The following is an 18878-nucleotide window of genomic DNA, read 5'->3' as shown; positions in this document are numbered from 1 at the left end:
GGTACAAAGACACCCTAGTATAAAGACACCCTAATATAAAGACACCCTGGTACAAAGACACAGTAAAGACACCCTGATACAAATACACCCTAATATAAAGACACCCTAGTATAAGACACCCTAGTATAAAGACACCCTAGTATAAAGACACCCTAGTATAAAGACACCCTAGTATAAAGACACCCTAGTATAAAGACACCCTAGTATAAAGACACCCTAGTATAAAGACACCCTAGTATAAAGACACCCTAGTATAAAGACACCCTAGTATAAAGACACCCTAGTATAAAGACACCCTAGTATAAAGACACCCTAGTATAAAGACACCCTAGTATAAAGACACCCTGGTATAAAGACACCCTGGTATAAAGACACCCTGGTATAAAGACACAGTAAAGACACCCTGATACAAAGACACACTGAAGACACCCTAATACCTAGTATAAAGACACCCTAGTATAAAGACACCCTGGTACAAAGACACCCTAGTATAAAGACACCCTGGTATAAAGACACCCTGGTATAAAGACACCCTGGTATAAAGACACCCTAATATAAAGACACCCTAGCCATGATCACACAAGAACAGGAAACCAACTGCCAGCAACAAGCAATACCTGAGTGTGATTGGTTATCAAACACAAGAGAGTGCAAATGATTGGCCAAAATAAAAAAAGATAGTGCGGTATCTATGCTACGTGTGTCTTACTACTCACAGATGATGTAGTAGTCTTGTCCTCTGAAGAACTCCAGGCCCCACAGGTTGGGGCTGAACTCCTGAAACTTCAGGGTGAACTTGACGTCCTGGTCAGGCTTCACACAGTTGAGCAGTGGTGTGTCAGCCTTGGTGATGGTGCAGCTCTCCAGCTGCTCCCTGGGAACCATGTGGATCTTGTAATACTCCACCCCATCAGTTACTCCGTCCACACGTGGGCAGACTATGTCCAACTTATCCCCTATCTGAGGGTACAACACCAAGCCCTGTCCTGGCACGAATCTGGAGAGAGAGGTTGGGGAAGAGAGGAGAGGGGTAAGAGAGAGAAGAGGGGAGGAGAGGAGAGGGGGGAGGGAGTGGAGAGGAGAGGAGAGGGAGTGAGAAGAGGGGAGAGAATTAGAAGAGGGGAGGAGAGGAGATGGGGGAGGGAGAGAAGAGGGGAGAGGGAGAGAAGAGGGGAGGAGAGGAGTTGGGGGAGAGAGAGAAGAGAAGAGGAGAGGGGGGAGAGTAAGAAGAGGGGAGGAGAGGAGAGGGGGAGGGAGAGAAGAGGGGAGGAGAGGAGAGGAGATGGGGGAGAGAGAGAAGAGAAGAGGAGAGGAGAGGGGGAGAGTAAGAAGAGGGGAGGAGAGGAGAGGGGGAAGAGGGGAGGAGAGGAGAGGGGGAGGGAGAGAAGAGGGGAGGAGAGGAGATGGGGGAGAGTAAGAAGAGGGGAGGAGAGGAGAGGGGGAAGAGAGAGAAAAGGGGAGGAGAGGAGATGGGGAAGAGAGAGGAGAGGAGAGGAGATGGGGAAGAGGAGAGGAGAGGAGAGGAGAGAGAACCAGTTAGATACGTTCAACATCTCATTCATTGTCAGATGACATCAGATGACATCTCATTCATTAGGTATTCAGTATTTGTGCAACATGAAGAAATGTTCTCCTCCCCCAAAAAAAGACAAACGTCAATTTAATTATTGACGAGTTAATTACTAATTAGCTTCATCAATCCGGGCGATGATGAATGGTAATGACGGTATATAGTGGTTGTTTTGGCAGAAGTGGCCACAATAAGTCAAAGAAGTGTTTAACACCAACCTGGCTGTGAAGGAAGGAATGCTTCGGGATAAGAGGTAACACACAATACTGAGGTAACTCATTTATACTGAGGTAACACACAATACTGAGGTAACACCACAATACTGAGGTAACACCACAATACTGAGGTAACACCACAATACTGAGGTAACACACAATACTGAGGTAACACCACAATACTGAGGTAACACCACAATACTGAGGTAACACACAATACTGAGGTAACACCACAATACTGAGGTTACTCCTTTATACTGAGGTAACTCCTTTATACTGAGGTAACACACAATACTGAGGTAACACCACAATACTGAGGTTACTCCTTTATACTGAGGTTACTCCTTTATACAGAGGTAACTCCTTTATACAGAGGTAACTCCTTTATACTGAGGTAACTCCTTTATACTGAGGTAACTCCTTTATACTGACGTAACTCCTTTATACTGACGTAACTCCTTTATACTGACGTAACTCCTTTATACTGACGTAACTCCTTTATACAGAGGTAACACACAATACTGAGGTAACTCCTTTATACTGAGGTAACACACAATACTGAGGTAACACACAATACTGAGGTAACTGCTTAATACAGAGGTAACTCCTTTATACTGAGGTAACACACAATACTGAGGTAACTCCTTTATACTGAGGTAACACACAATACTGAGGTAACTCCTTTATACTGAGGTAACACACAATACGGAGGTAACTCCTTTATACTGAGGTAACTCCTTTATACTGAGGTAACTCCTTTATACTGAGGTAACACACAATACTGAGGTAACTCCTTTATACTGAGGTAACACACAATACTGAGGTAACACAATACTGAGGTCACTCCTTTATACTGAGGTAACTCCTTTATACTGAGGTAACACACAATACTGAGGTAACTCCTTTATACTGAGGTAACTCCTTTATACTGAGGTAACACACAATACTGAGGTAACTCCTTTATACTGAGGTAACACACAATACTAAGGTAACACACAATACTGAGGTAACTCCTTTATCCTGAGGTAACTCCTTTATACTGAGGTAACACACAATACTGAGGTAACACACAATACTGAGGTAACTCCTTTATACTGAGGTAACTCCTTTATACTGAGGTAACTCCTTTATACTGCCAGGGACACTTTTATTTTATGTATTTTACCATGTATGTTGACTGAGAACAAGTTCTAATTTACAGCAACAGCCTGGGGAATAGTTACAGGGGAGAGGAGGGGGGATGAATGAGCCAATTGGAACCTGGGGAATAGTTACAGGGGAGCAGAGGGGGGATGAATGAGCCAATTGGGAACTGGGGAATAGTTACAGGGGAGCAGAGGGGGGATGAATGAGCCAATTGGGAACTGGGGAATAGTTACAGGGGAGCAGAGGGGGGGATGAATGAGCCAATTGGGAACTGGGGATAATTAGTTGGCCATGATGTTATGAGGGACAGCTTAGGAATTTAGCCAGGACACCGGGGTTAACACCCCTCCTGAAAGACAGCACCCTACACAGGGCACTGCCCTGGGGCATTGGGATATTTTTTAGACCAGAGGAATGAGTGCCTCCTACTGGCCCTCCAACACCACTTCCAGCAGCATCTGGTCTCCCATCCAGGGACTGACCAGGACCCTGACCAAGCCAGCAGTGGGATGCAGGGTGGTACGCTGCTGGCTGCAACACAGCCCCAGGTATGAATTAGGAAATCTTGCTTAAATAAAGCACAATGTTTAGGCAAATTTTCACAAACACTCGCGCACACACACACACACAATGCCTAGAGGCCTACTAGAGGCCTACTTCTAGTTGTGTAGTTTCTTTCCCCTGCCCTCTATTCCCACTAACTGCTAAACATCAGTGTTCAGGATCTTAGATAAGCCCTGCAGCAGTCCCTGCCTGCCTCTCCTCTCCTCTCCTCTCCTCTCCTCTCTTCCCCGCCCCTCTCCTCCCCTCCCCTCTCCTCTCCCCTCCCCTCCCCTCTCCTCTCCTCCCCCCACACACAGTCGGAGGCGCAACCTCATATTCATGGTGGTAACAGATCTGTCCCGTGTTTCAATGAGGAAGGAAATGTTTCCCATGTTATCCTCGAAGCCGAAGAGGTTCTATCCGGAATAGTGGGGGGTTTGAAATAGGAAAGACTATAAACAATAGCTAAAAAGACCTGTACTGAAGAGGCTGAGGAGGAGGAGGAGGAGGAGGAGGAGGGGAAGGAGGAGGGGGAGGAGGAGGAGGAGGAGGAGGATGATATGGAGGAGGAGGGGGAGGGGGAGGAGGAGGATGATGATGAGGAGGAGGGGGAGGAGGATGATGAGGAGGAGGAGGAGGGGGAGGGGGAGGATGATGAGGAGGACAATGATGAGGATGAGAGGGAGGATGATGAGGAGGATGAGGACGATGATGAGGATGTGGAGGAGGAGGAAGAGGAGGAGGAGGATGAGGAGGATGAGGACGATGATGATGATGATGAGGAGGAGGATGATGAGGAGGATGAGGATGAGGAGGATGATGATGATGAGGAGGATGAGGACGATGATGATGATGAGGATGATGAGGAGGAGGAGGAGGATGATGATGATGATGAGGAGGAGGATGATGAGGAGGATGAGGATGAGAGGGATGATGAGAGGGAGGATGATGAGGAGGATGAGGACGATGATGAGGATGTGGAGGAGGAGGACGACGACGACGATGCGGCGGCGACGAGGAGGAGGAGGAGGAGGAAGATGAGGATGAGGAGGGGGAGGAGGATGATGAGGAGGACAATGATGAGGATGAGAGGGAGGATGATGAGGATGAGGATGATGATGAGGATGTGGAGGAGGAGGAGGAAGATGAGGAGGATGAGGACGATGATGATGATGAGGAGGAGGATGATGAGGAGGATGATGAGGATGATGATGAGGAGGAGGAGGAGGAGGAGGAGGAAGATGAGGATGATGATGAGGAGGGGGAGGAGGAGGAGGATGATGATGAGGAGGGGAGGAGGAGGATGATGAGAAAGATGAGGAGGAGGACGAGGAGGACGAGGAGGATGAGGAGAGGAGGATGAGAAGGATGAGGAGAGGAGGATGAGGATGAGGAGGAGGATGGGGAGGAGGAGGAGGATGATGAGGAGGGGGAGGATGAGGAGAAGGAGGATGATGAGGATGAGGAGGGGGAGGAGGATGATGAGGAGGATGAGGATGATGAGGAGGATGATGAGGAGGAGGATGCCCTCTTATCTGAGTGCTACTGTATTTGTAATCTTATCAGCAGAGAAACACATCATGTTGTTATGTAACACTAGGTGTCTTATCCTGTCCTCTGCTCATTGTGCCATTATTATAATATTGCTGGTAATTACAATGTGTCTCTAACACATTTCTAGCACATTTCTCCTAATTAAAGTAGCTATCAGCAAAGTCAGCACTAGTAGGGAGGGAAGTCAAGTGTTTGTTTGGGGTGGGAGGGGCCAAGAGACCAGAGGTGGCAGAACGGAGTACTCTGATTGGAGTGTAGGGTTTGAGCCCTAAGGTAGGGAGGGGCCAAGAGAACAGAGGTGGCAGAACGGAGTACTCTGGTTGGAGTGTAGGGTTTGTTGTACTCCGTAGAAGTCTGATGTAATCTGGTTGTGTGTGTCATATGTGGCTGTGCTGTCTGTCTGGGGGCCTATGTGGCTGTGCTGTCTGTCTGGGGGCCTAGCTATCACATGGTGCAGAGAATGGGAACAACAGCGCCCACCTCAGGGTGGAAAAAAAAACTCCTACACCCTTCTAGCCCACTAGGTTTGTTCTTCATCTCGCAATCCACTGGTGCTGAAGCTACACGCAGCCTGGAGAGAAGTCCAGCGTGGAAACAAGCTAAAGTAACAGTGCTGCCTCAGTCAGGTGTCTCTACTGTAGACCAGTCAGTCAGGTGTCTCTACTGTAGACCAGTCAGTCAGGTGTCTCTACTGTAGACCAGTCAGTGTCTCTACTGGTGTCTCTCTACTGTACTGTAGACCAGTCAGTCAGGTGTCTCTCTACTGTAGACCAGTCAGTCAGGTGTCTCTACTGTGTCTCTAGACCAGTCAGGTGTCAGGACCAGTGTGTCTCTACTGTAGACCAGGTCTCTAGTCCAGGTGTCTCTACTGTAGACCAGTCAGTCAGGTGTCTCTACTGTAGACCAGTCAGTCAGGTGTCTCTACTGTAGACCAGTCAGTCAGGTGTCTCTACTGTAGACCAGTCAGTCAGGTGTCTCTACTGTAGACCAGTCAGTCAGGTGTCTCTACTGTAGACCAGTCAGTCAGGTGTCTCTACTGTAGACCAGTCAGTCAGGTGTCTCTACTGTAGACCAGTCAGGTGTCTCTACTGTAGACCAGTCAGTCAGGTGTCTCTACTGTAGACCAGTCAGATGTCTGTACTGTAGACCAGTCAGGTGTCTCTACTGTAGACCAGTCAGTCAGATGTCTCTACTGTAGACCAGTCAGGTGTCTCTACTGTAGACCAGTCAGTCAGGTGTCTCTACTGTAGACCAGTCAGTCAGGTGTCTCTACTGTAGACCAGTCAGGTGTCTCTACTGTAGACCAGTCAGGTGTCTCTACTGTAGACCAGTCAGGTGTCTCTACTGTAGACCAGTCAGGTGTCTCTACTGTAGACCAGTCAGGTGTCTCTACTGTAGACCGGTCAGGTGTCTCTACTGTAGACCAGTCAGGTGTCTCTACTGTAGACCAGTCAGTCAGGTGTCTCTACTGTAGACCAGTCAGTCAGGTGTCTTTACTGTACCAGTCAGGTGTACTGTAGACCAGTCAGGTGTCTCTACTGTAGACCAGTCAGGTGTCTCTACCAGACCAGTCAGTCAGGTGTCTCTACTGTAGACCAGTCAGTCAGGTGTCTCTACTGTAGACCGGTCAGTCAGGTGTCTCTACTGTAGACCAGGTCAGTCAGGTGTCTCTACTGTAGACCAGTCAGTCAGGTGTCTCTACTGTAGACCAGTCAGTCAGGTGTCTCTACTGTAGACCAGTCAGGTGTCTACTGTAGACCAGTCAGGTGTCTACTGTAGACCAGTCAGGTGTCTCTACTGTAGACCAGTCAGCCAGGTGTCTCTACTGTAGACCAGTCAGCCAGGTGTCTCTACTGTAGACCAGTCAGCCAGGTGTCTCTACTGTAGACCAGTCAGTCAGGTGTCTCTACTGTAGACCAGTCAGTCAGGTGTCTCTACTGTAGACCAGTCAGTCAGGTGTCTCTACTGTAGACCAGTCAGTCAGGTGTCTCTACTGTAGACCAGTCAGTCAGGTGTCTCTACTGTAGACCAGTCAGTCAGGTGTCTCTACTGTAGACCAGTCAGTCAGGTGTCTCTACTGTAGACCAGTCAGTCAGGTGTCTCTACTGTAGACCAGTCAGGTGTCTCTACTGTAGACCAGTCAGGTGTCTCTACTGTAGACCAGTCAGGTGTCTCTACTGTAGACCAGTCAGTCAGGTGTCTCTACTGTAGACCAGTCAGTCAGGTGTCTCTACTGTAGACCAGTCAGGTGTCTCTACTGTAGACCAGTCAGGTGTCTCTACTGTAGACCAGTCAGGTGTCTCTACTGTAGACCAGTCAGGTGTCTCTACTGTAGACCAGTCAGGTGTCTCTACTGTAGACCAGTCAGGTGTCTCTACTGTAGACCAGTCAGTCAGGTGTCTCTACTGTAGACCAGTCAGATGTCTGTACTGTAGACCAGTCAGGTGTCTCTACTGTAGACCAGTCAGTCAGATGTCTCTACTGTAGACCAGTCAGGTGTCTCTACTGTAGACCAGTCAGTCAGGTGTCTCTACTGTAGACCAGTCAGGTGTCTCTACTGTAGACCAGTCAGTCAGGTGTCTCTACTGTAGACCAGTCAGTCAGGTGTCTCTACTGTAGACCAGTCAGTCAGGTGTCTCTACTGTAGACCAGTCAGTCAGGTGTGTCTCTACTGTAGACCAGTCAGCCAGGTGTCTCTACTGTAGACCAGTCAGCCAGGTGTCTCTACTGTAGACACTCCATTAGGGGCCGAGGTGAGAAGGGCCACGGGTTCCTACTACAGCTCTCTCTCTCACACACATCTGTTTTCCTCATCTATCTGATCCCCCCCTTTCTTTCCCTTTTAACTTTGGAGTCATTTTTTAGGGGACACATTTCTCTTTTTCTTCTCTGTCTTTCTCACCTCTTATTCCCCTCTCCGTCTCGGACTCCTTCTCTCTCTTTTTCTGACACTGGATCCTCCTGTCTCTGTTTCCCTGAACCCCGCATTCCATCTGTTTCCCCGAACCCCGCATTCCATATCTCTGTTTCCCCGAACCCCACATTCCATATCTCTGTTTCCCCGAACCCCACATTCCATAACTCTGTTTCCCTGAACCCCACATTCCATCTCTGTTTCCCTGAACCCAGCATTCCATCTCTGTTTCCCTGAACCCCGCATTCCTTTTCTGTTTCCCTGAACCCCGCATTCCTATCTCTCCCTCTCTCTCTCCTCCTCACTCTCTTTATCCATCTCTCCCTCTCTCTCTCCCTCTCCTCACTCTCTTTATCCCTATCTCTCCCTCTCTCCTCCTCACTCTCTCTCTCTCTCTCTTTATCCCTATCTCTCCCTCTCTCCTCCTATGCCTCCTCAGCCCAGCAATAATTACCTCACAACTCCTAGAGGCCCACTCTCCTCAGCCCAGCCATAATTACCCCACGACTCCTAGAGGCCCATCCTTTCTGCACTCACTTCCTGCTTCCCGATTTTCATAAATGACGATCTTAATCGTCAACTTGTCTTCCGGGCGTTGTCATGGGAGACATGTCTATTGAACCCTTCCTCTCAGTACCCTGTGTTAATACGGGATGTTTCCACTCTCCTCCCCTCAATCCCTCTCTTTCTTGTCCTCCCTTTCTTTCTCTTTCTATTTTCTCTCCTCAATCCCAGCCCTAACCCCACACTCCCTTCCATGCTAGACAGAGAGCTAAAGTTAAATAAGGGGATTTATTTTCTTTATGTTCCTTTCTTTCCAGAGAGAGAGAGAGAGAGAGAGAGAGAGAGAAAAAAAAAATCAGTGGGGACCCCCTGGGTAGTTTGGTGATGTGGGTAAGATGGATGGAGGGACGAGGGCAACATTACAACATTTAGCCTGTCCTCGTCACTCATGCATAGTGGATCTACATCTTCTCCCTCCCCCTATTCACAAAAGGAGGCATAGATGTGCCCCCGTCTCCCACAAAGGCCCTGGGTTCTATGTAATCTCTTAATGAACTGCACTGGAGAAGAGGGACTGTTCCTTCACATAAACCATGTAAAGCAGACCTCCCTTTTGTTTCTTGCACCCAACTACAAAATGGATTACTAGAGGAAGGGGTCGTGGGGGTCTGGTCTTTCTGAGGAGGCTCAGACATCGGTCGTAAAGTAGTACAACTGTAAAGTAGTAAAGTAGTATGGTAGTAAAACTGTAAAGTAGTATGATAGTAAAGTAGTATGGTAGTAAAGTAGTAAAACTGTGAAGTAGTATGATAGTAAAGTAGTAAAGTAGTATGGAAGTAAAGTAGTATGGTAGTAAAGTAAAACTACGTAGTAGTATGATAGTAAAGTAGTAAAGTAGTATGGTAGTATGGTAGTAAAGTAGTATGGTAGTAAAGTAATATGGTAGTAAAGTAGTATGATAGTAAAGTAGTATGGTAGTAAAGTAGTATGATAGTAAAGTAGTATGGTAGTAAAGTAAAGTAGTAAAGTAGTAAAGTAGTAAGGTAGTAATATATAATATATAATATACACACACACTACATATACACACACACTACATATACACACACACTACATATATACACACACACACATACAGATACACACACACTACATATGTACACACACACACACACACAGTACAGACACAACAGATACACTACATATACCCACACACTGCATATACACATACACTACAGATACACACACACTACAGATACACACACAGTGCAGACACACACACAGTGCAGACACACACACAGTACAGACACAACAGACACACACACAGTACAGATGCTACATATACCCACACACTGCATATAACACATTAAAGGCACATACAGATACACACACACTACAGATACACACACAGTGCAGACACACACACACACAGACACACACACAGTGCAGACACACACACAGTACAGACACACACACACTACATATACACACACACACTACAGACACACACACAGTACAGATGCACACACACTACATATACACACACACTACAGACACACACACACACACAGACCACAGAGTGCAGACACAGCACCAACCTTTTCACACTACATATACCCACACAGTGCAGACACTACACACTAAACATTAAAGGCACAACACACTGGCCCATTGTGCAGACACCCACTACATCCCACAATGTTAAACAAGAACACACAGTGCAAACACACCACTACAGATACAGATACACACACACTACATATACCCACACAGTGCAGACACACACACACTACATATACCCACACAGTGCAGACACACACACACTACATATACCCACACAGTGCAGACACACACACACTACATATACCCACACAGTGCAGACACACACACACTACATATACCCACACAGTGCAGACACACACACAGTACAGATACACACACACTACATATACCCACACAGTGCAGACACACACACACTACATATACACACACAGTGCAGACACACACACACTACATATACCCACACAGTGCAGATACACACACACTACATATACCCACACAGTGCAGACACACACACATTGGCCCATTGTAACACCCCTCCCTGAATGTGAAAGAAGAACACTACTCAAACTCCTAGCGAGAAAGACTCAACATATTGTTGTATGTGAGAATCAAACATGTTTACTCTCTTTTAGTAAGCCTTACAAGCCTGCAAATCTTACATCTTTGAAAGTTTGAAATTACAATTCAGTCGAATGTTTTACAGATCTGTTGTCTTATAAGGCTAGACATTCAAACATGCATTTTAGGCTGTATTTTAACAAGGCCCAATAGGACTGAGTACAGTAGGCATAAATGTTCCTGTCTACACAATTCTGTCTATATGACAACAGAATGATGACATCACCTCACCTGATCATCAGCTTTGAACTCGTCACCCAGACAGAACGTAAAGAATGTGCACACAAGCTAATTCCGTGGAATGACCGCTGTCTTTGTGGGCCCCTAGTTAACGCCTATGCTTGCTTCGAGGTGAACACTTTATTTTCAATGGGAAGAGTAACATACCACGCTAAATGACACACAGCGATTTTAAAGGCATGCATTTACTGCTATAAATGAAGAATGTTCCGTTTAAAATATATAAAATATAGGTTATTTCTACAAGCATATTACTATATTTTTGGAGGACTAGGCCTACAAAAAAAAGTTCAGATAGACTTTGAAAGGCACATAGGCTAGGTAAGGTCTACTACACCTGTTGTATTCTGCGCACGTGACAAGTAAACTTTGATTTGGTATAGGCCACCAATTCACGAATTGACTGATTATTTGATGATGTCAGAAATTAATAATGTTTTTATTGGTGTTGTTTTTACACTCAATTCGACAACAATGTGTCACGACGGAGGTTAAAAGTTTGCTTAAATAAAGTCACACTGCACTTAATGCAAAGCAGGCGTCATTGCGACGTGTTCTATCCGCATCAATCGTCTCGCAACCGTGCTACAGACCCACTCAACTCCTCGCCTCCCCCACCTTCAGCCAAACCATACCAACCGTGCTACAGACCCACTCAACTCCTCGCCTCCCCCACCTTCAGCCAAACCATACCAACCGTGTTACAGACCCACTCAACTCCTCGCCTCCCCCACCTTCAGCCAAACCATACCAACCGTGCTACAGACCCACTCAACTCCTCGCCTCCCCACCTTCAGCCAAACCATACCAACCGTGCTACAGACCCACTCAACTCCTCGCCTCCCCACCTTCAGCCAAACCATACCAACCGTGCTACAGACCCACTCAACTCCTCGCCTCCCCACCTTCAGCCAAACCATACCAACCGTGCTACAGACCCACTCAACTCCTCGCCTCCCCCACCTTCAGCCAAACCATACCAACCGTGCTACAGACCCACTCAACTCCTCGCCTCCCCCACCTTCAGCCAAACCATACCAACCGTGCTACAGACCCACTCAACTCCTCGCCTCCCCCACCTTCAGCCAAACCATACCAACCATGCTACAGACCCACTCAACTCCTCGCCTCCCCCACCTTCAGCCAAATCATAATCTAATGAGTGCCCTTCCGTTTATCTCCATATCTTCATCTCACTCGCTCGAGGCTGATGTAATGATTTCAAATGATTGTGGGTCTAAAATAAATAGAAATACGCATTTGGTAGATATTTACAGACGTTTCATTGACAACGACTTCTGCCAATCCTCGATCTTCCTGCTAAATGCCAACGCTTTTTGCTACCACCAGTACACAGCCACAAAAGCCTACAGGCAAAAGTCAGACCGCTATACGCATGCGGCATAGCAACTGTTCCGTAGGATCCAAGCTCAACAGCAAAAACTGAAATCTTCTCATGAATTCCGACGATAAATGCCACAGCAATAAAGTCAACGACGTCAGATCTGGAATGTCTGAAGGTAATCTGACGAGAGAAGAGCGCACATCCATAAAGCCTTTGACTATCAATCATGAAGTCAAATCTACGATGGACACCTGTTAGTCTATCTGTCATAACATTCCCGATACCACTTGTTTCATGTGTATTTATTCAGGCCTGGTTAGGAGGGGGGGGGGTACCTGGGGAATGCAAGCTCCTTGTTGAATTGAAGCCAAAAGTAAAATGATTAAGCAAATCCGAGTTACGCCATGTGGAAATTGGCACAAAGAGGAGAGCCACGCCATTGGGGTTTGACCCGCCTGAAATTCCTCGTCTGAGGTTGCGATGTTTAATGCATAATTCAACTCTTCATTTTCATGGCGCTGGTTTGAGTTAGTTGATGGTTGCAAATGAGACCGCAAATGAAAAGGGAATAAATAGACTGACCGAATAAAGGTTTTCAATTCAGTAGTGATTATACGATCATACTTCTTCACATACTATATACCCTTTTAAACTGTATGTAGATGCTAAAATCAATTCGGTGTACTAATCCAGACAGGGCCCCATGCTGTATGTTATAGAGTTGAATAGGCCTACCAAACAAAATCATTGGTCGATAGAACAACTACAGCGCACTAAAGCTAGTGTCAGCTAATAGGACCTGTGGTCTAACTTTCTGTGAATAATTTACAATGACAAAAGATGTCATACATGTATTTTCATATTGGCTAATACCTTTCGCGTAAAACGTCGTGGGTGTGTTTAATAGGCTACACCACCAAAGTGCATGTATAATGTTATTTATTCAAAACGTGTGCGGAAGAGACGAAAATAAACAAACATACGTGGAAGGGTATGTTATAGGTCTCCATTTGTGTTCAAAATATTGAAATATTACGATCTCCCTTAATTTGGTGAAGTATATCTGACTATTATTGACCAAAGAAGTGGATCGTGAATGTTTTTTTTTTTTTTAAGTAAGTCTGTCTGAACTGTCACCACGTCGTGTTTTATACGCAGACTTTCTGTAAACAACTGACCATTCAAACATCTACAGTAAACACTTACGAAATAATAGAAAACTACAAAATAACGCACTAGCGTTCATCATTTCGCTTTCAACAGAGATTTTGTATCGCCTATGTACGTTACCACCTTCGCCCGATGCGTGGCCGTCGGCGCAAAACCGCTTCAACGCAACAACAAAAAAACTCCATAAAATGTATGTCAATTAGCTATTCTATGAATTTAACCTTTAGGGATTATTACAGCTATCATGTTAGGTATGTATATGGACACCTTGTTTATACGATAACGTGACAAGCCTTATTTACAAAGGTCATGGACTGCGCTAAATCATGTCTTTACACAAAATAAATTGAATTCAATATACATGCTATTTCCCCGTGTTGAATGAGTGTGGTGGACGCGTGCTTCACTTACTTTGTATTTGTTGTGTTCCAATATATGGCGTCCATAATTATCGCCCTGGTCAAGATCACCTTGCACGCAATAAACAAAACTCCTACATAATATCTCCACATCGAGTCCCCCATTATTACGGTCTTTCGGGAGGATCACAATCCGATCCGAAATTATATGTCAAAAAAAAAAGAGACGTGAAACGCCCAAGAGAATGACTGAGGCAATTAAACTCTATATCACGATCTGAAAATGGGGAGAGAGGAAAAAAAGGGACGAAATGGTGAATGCGTAAAAACAATCAAGTGTAGTGCATCTCCAAGAAAGAACCTGCTGCCGAGTTAGTCCCTTTACCCGAACACCTCCGGAATACAAAACCAAAGGTGCAAATCAGTCTCATTCAGAGAGAAGAAGAAGATAGCGCGTTAATATTCTCCCTCAGCGAGCCGACCTGAGCACAGGGTACATTCCTCACAACAGAAAGGCGACCCTGTCACCGCCGTTGTCCACTTCCACGAGCGCAGAAGCAAAGAATAAATCCCCCGTTTGTCCGGTTCTTGGTAAAAACCAGTCAAGGTACCAATCCAAAGTGCGCGAGCCTCCTTCTCGAATAACAGCAGGAAAGACAGAAAAGAGAGAGATCTGCTCGAGACACAGTATTCCCTTTAGAGCTGGGTGGTCGTGAGCAAACTGGCTGCAAATCAATTGTGGATGAGAGTAGAAAAATCAATGATATCGGATGAAGAAAAATAAATATCAAATATGACAATGAAATAAAATAAGAAATCAAGTCAAATGAAAGTTGTCATACTATGGGTCCATTTCGGTTACAAATGAACTGCTGTGGTTTGAATCCTGCAGATCCGAATGAAATGCTTTGGCGAAAACGTATAGCGATGCTTGAATGCTGCGCAGAGCCTGTATTGCAAGTAACTGCAACTGACCGGGATTCAGAATATTTGGCAGAGCTTGTTTTACAGTGACTCCGCCCACGTTGCTCCTCATTGGGCACTTGTCCGAAAGTCAATAGGAATACTCCTGTCAATCAAACGAGGCAACTCCGCGACTGGTTCAACTGCAAAGCAGCAGTATTAGCGAATGGGATAGAATTGGAGAAAGCAGTCAAATGACGTTATATTGTATTAATAGTGCATTGGCCAAGATAGAAATTGTATCTCAAAAACGATCTTTAAAATAAAGTGTAATAGGCATGACACTTGGGCTATAGCGTTCTCAGAACATCGCTTTAGGCAACACGATGTAGGTCAAGTATAATAACCAGGGGAGATGATGTCAAGAATATTAAGCAGCTGATTTTTTTAAAACATTTAAATTGAACTTTTATTTAACTTGAGGGGAAAAAGTGACTCGGATCTTTATTTGTAATAGGTAACCTCGCACATTTGCGAACACTTGATTTAATTTGCTTGATGACATTCCTATATTATTATCAAAATACTCCACAAAACAATATCCACACAACATTCACGACGTGTGTAATATTGTAGGGCCTACGTTAGAATGTATATGAAATGTCCCACATTGGGACCCACATCAACCGCCTCAAACGACAAGGCGTTGAAGGCAACTTTTTTGCAAAAGGCAACAGCGCACACTAGCGGATGCTCGCTTGGAGAAAGGTGAGTGGACGTTTTGAACAATCGAATATTTATTTTAATAGCCTTTTATGCAAATGTTTGATCAAAATTGACCAATAAGTCATTCAAAGAGAGAATCTGAATATTTATTATCGATAATTATGTAATTTATCATCAACCAATATGGCTATTTATAAAACACAAATCTTTGGTTTATGGTTTCAGTGTTTGATTATTTTCTAACTCGAATTCTTTATTTAATTATTAGGCTATAATTATTATTATAATTATTGTCATTATTATCATTAAGTTATTACAAACTTACCACCACCAGTCTACAACAATGGGATTTCTAGATATTAGGCCTATAGACCAAAATGCGCATCATTTTTTTTTTAATGAGAATCTCCTAATGGTACCTAAAATGTACTTTTATAGTAAATTGAGTCAGCTCAAGGTAACCTGTAATTAGTGATTTGATGAGCCATTTCAACCCACACACATTTTCAAACTAAATTACATGTGTCTGTCCAAACGTGTGACGTTTTCACACTTTCGAATAGCTTACTTCAGTCAGTGTTATATTTAAGGCTACAATTGCTTACTGCACTGCTTGTTTAGCTGATAAAATGGGCTGTAGTCTCACGAGATATATAATTTGGGACCAGGGTGGAATGCGCCTGCGGTGCCGGGGTTCCGATCCTCTTGACTAGAATCAACACACCGCGAAAGTGAGACTTTACCGACCAGTCTACGCGGATATTATGTCCGCCGTCAAATGTAGGTTTATTTGGCGAAGATTAGGCTAAAGAACATATGATAAATTCAAACGAAAGATGAACGAACGGTTAAGGAGGAATAATAAAATATCGAAATAAACATGTGAATGTTATAAAGTAACGGACGCTTGTGCTTACAAAGTGCAAATGTAAAAAGTTTCATCTTAATTGTATGAGTCTACAGAATGTAAAGTGAACTAATAAAAAAGTGAAACCTATATAGACGTTTGGTCCTTTTACCTGAATAAACAATAGGAAGTGTAATGGAATTAGTGTCAGTATTGCAGATAATGTGCTGCCTTCGGGAGAAGAGAGGAAGCGGCGAGTTCCTCAGTCTTAAAAGTATCCCCCCTATTATCCTTAAACAATCGGTAGTGATTGCTCTGCGCCTTTCCTGGGTAGGCTATCAGTCAGCAAGTCTAGCAAGGAATCGGAAAATACACACAAACTCTCCTCAACACATTGGTTAAGTTTCCGAATAGTACACTTTTAAACACATTCAGCTCGAATATATAAATATATTGTAAGACAGATGATTGGACAGTTTTGTTATTCGGCATATGTAAGTCGCTCTGGTTAAGAGCGTCTGATAAATTACTGTCAAATGTACCAATAATAAAATAGGTCCATTGTGAATTAGTCCTGTTCGGAAATGTTTTATAATAATCATAATACATTTGCTGCCAGGAATTATGTCTCCTTATAAAACGGCAAAAAGTAAAACACCAGACGGGTCAATAAACTGAGACTATTTCAAGAAACATATTCTTATTATATTGTCAATATTATTAGTATTATTATCATAATTTAGGGGCAGTTTTCCCGGACACATATTAAGAATTGTCCTAGTCTTTAAAAAAAAAATCCCTTTAAATGGAGATTGTCGATTGATCTTTTTATTCATAATTCATGGAAAACGGCCCCATGTCGTTTAACTTGAAATTAGTCCTGTCATACTTTCAAACGTTCCGTCTCCAATCAGCCTGGAATTGCATTACTAGGTGATAAAAAGCCTGCATTAACACTAGGCCTAAATCATAGCGTTGTTAAAAAGATAAACATTCATAGTAATGTGTGTGAAATGTTTAAATATATTTCTCTTAGCTTTAAATAGAAACTATACATGGCTTAAATTGAATGTAATGTGTGGCCATCATTGACGGTGTCTGTCTGCTGTAAACTAGCCTACAACTGCTGGAAAAAACACTTTTTCGGCAAAGTAATTTAGGCAGAAAATAGACTAGCCTGTAATGGAAAATGGTTGTCCTTTGTGTTACTTTAATCATTATAGGCTATTGTACTGCAGCCTACTTCAAACAAACAACATTGAGTTGATGTGGCTAAACTTTACATTTTTTTTCTCTCACTTGAAAGGCCCGCTAACTAGCGGGACTGAGTTATCAATGGTCGAACCTCTGTTTATTCAGTTGCTCTCGTCTTTGGTGTTACCAACATTACACGGAGAACGTCTCAGGTCTATGGGTGGGTGTCCTGAACCTGTAACGGGATCAAACAGAGTCCTGCTGAACTCACTATGCATGCACCTTGTCGCTGAAAACACACAAGTGTCATTTAAAGTGACCTATACTATAATGTTCCAAAGTCTTCCCCGACCTAATGCTTCGTTTCAACGCTGATGGGTACTTTCAGATGTGTTTACAATAGTGATATATTTTGTCTTGGCTCTTAGTTTCTGTGTGCGTGTTCCGAGAGAGAGAACGTCACTGTCTCCAATTACCCGGGTTTGCTTTAAAAGCAGAAGTTCCATCCAGCACGAACATGGTGGTTATTTAAGGATGGACGGGCGCTCTCACGTCCAGGATTTGGCATGTCAAACATTTTATTTGAAGCTTTTGGCACGACGTCCTGTGTGTGATCCACCTGGAAGTTCGGTGACCGAGACTCCAGTCAGCTCGCGTCTTCCAAAGAATCATTGACTTGAATTCACATCACTGCTAAGATCAACTGTCCAAATACACAAACGAATTCATTTAAAAAATGCAAATTGTTTCATCGTCTTCATTCCTAAAATCAAATCAATCTTAATCATAAATCAAATGTCTTTATAAAGCCCTTTTTACATCAGCTGATATGACAAAGTGCTGTACAGAAACCCAGCCTAAAACCCCAAACAGAAAGCATTGCCGATGTAGAAGCACCGTGGCTAGGAAAAACTCCCTAGAAAGGCCAGAACCTAGGAAGAAACCTAGAGAGGAACCAGGCTATGAGGGGTGACCAGTCCTCTTCTGGCTGTGCCGGGTGGAGATAAGAGTACGCGGCCATTAAGGCCAGATTGTTCTTCAAGATGTTCAAACGTTCATCGACGCTAAAGGTTACAGTAGATAAATGAAACGGGCACAACGTTAAAAACGGTTGTTTTTAAACTCTAAAAAATCCCCTGGAATGTGGCTCATTGGGGAAAATCCTATGAGAAAATCCATGAGCAAGTAGTGATGCACTAGCTAGTTTTCCATCCAATTGGGCGACAGATGTACATGCAAATATTATAATATTTACATGAATAATATGAGCATTTTCCACACCAGTGTCGTTTTCACCAAACATAGTTGATCGGGAGGAAATAAATCAGGTTATGAGCAGTGCGCTCAAACCCCCCCCCCCCCCCCACCCCCCCAAACAAATCGACCTTTTCCCATTCAATTGTATTTTATTTAACTCGTGTTCATGTACCGAATACAAATCTAAAGTTCAATGCGTTTCAACACTAC

At 44.2% G+C, this 18878-nt stretch overlaps 1 protein-coding gene across 3 annotated transcripts in view; it reads right to left on the bottom strand.

The window, feature by feature from the left end:
• Window positions 1-14711, bottom strand: part of LOC115126150 (ephrin-B2a-like) — a 34743-nt gene extending 20032 nt beyond the window's left edge. For all 3 annotated transcript variants that reach the window (XR_010463294.1, XR_010463293.1, XM_065016062.1), the window contains exons 1-2: window positions 13794-14711; window positions 717-997 (exon numbers count right to left, since the gene is read on the bottom strand). Coding sequence is in view for 1 of the 3 variants with exons in the window: in XM_065016062.1 (XP_064872134.1) it covers window positions 717-997; window positions 13794-13906 (394 nt within the window). In the remaining 2 variants the exon portion in view is untranslated. The remainder of the gene's footprint in view (window positions 1-716; window positions 998-13793) is intronic.
• Window positions 14712-18878: the final 4167 nt, after the last annotated feature.

The sequence above is a fragment of the Oncorhynchus nerka genome, linkage group LG3 (assembly GCF_034236695.1).
Source record: "Oncorhynchus nerka isolate Pitt River linkage group LG3, Oner_Uvic_2.0, whole genome shotgun sequence".
In the NCBI taxonomy this organism is placed as follows: domain Eukaryota; kingdom Metazoa; phylum Chordata; class Actinopteri; order Salmoniformes; family Salmonidae; genus Oncorhynchus; species Oncorhynchus nerka.
This window is presented reverse-complemented; position numbering and strand designations above follow the sequence as displayed.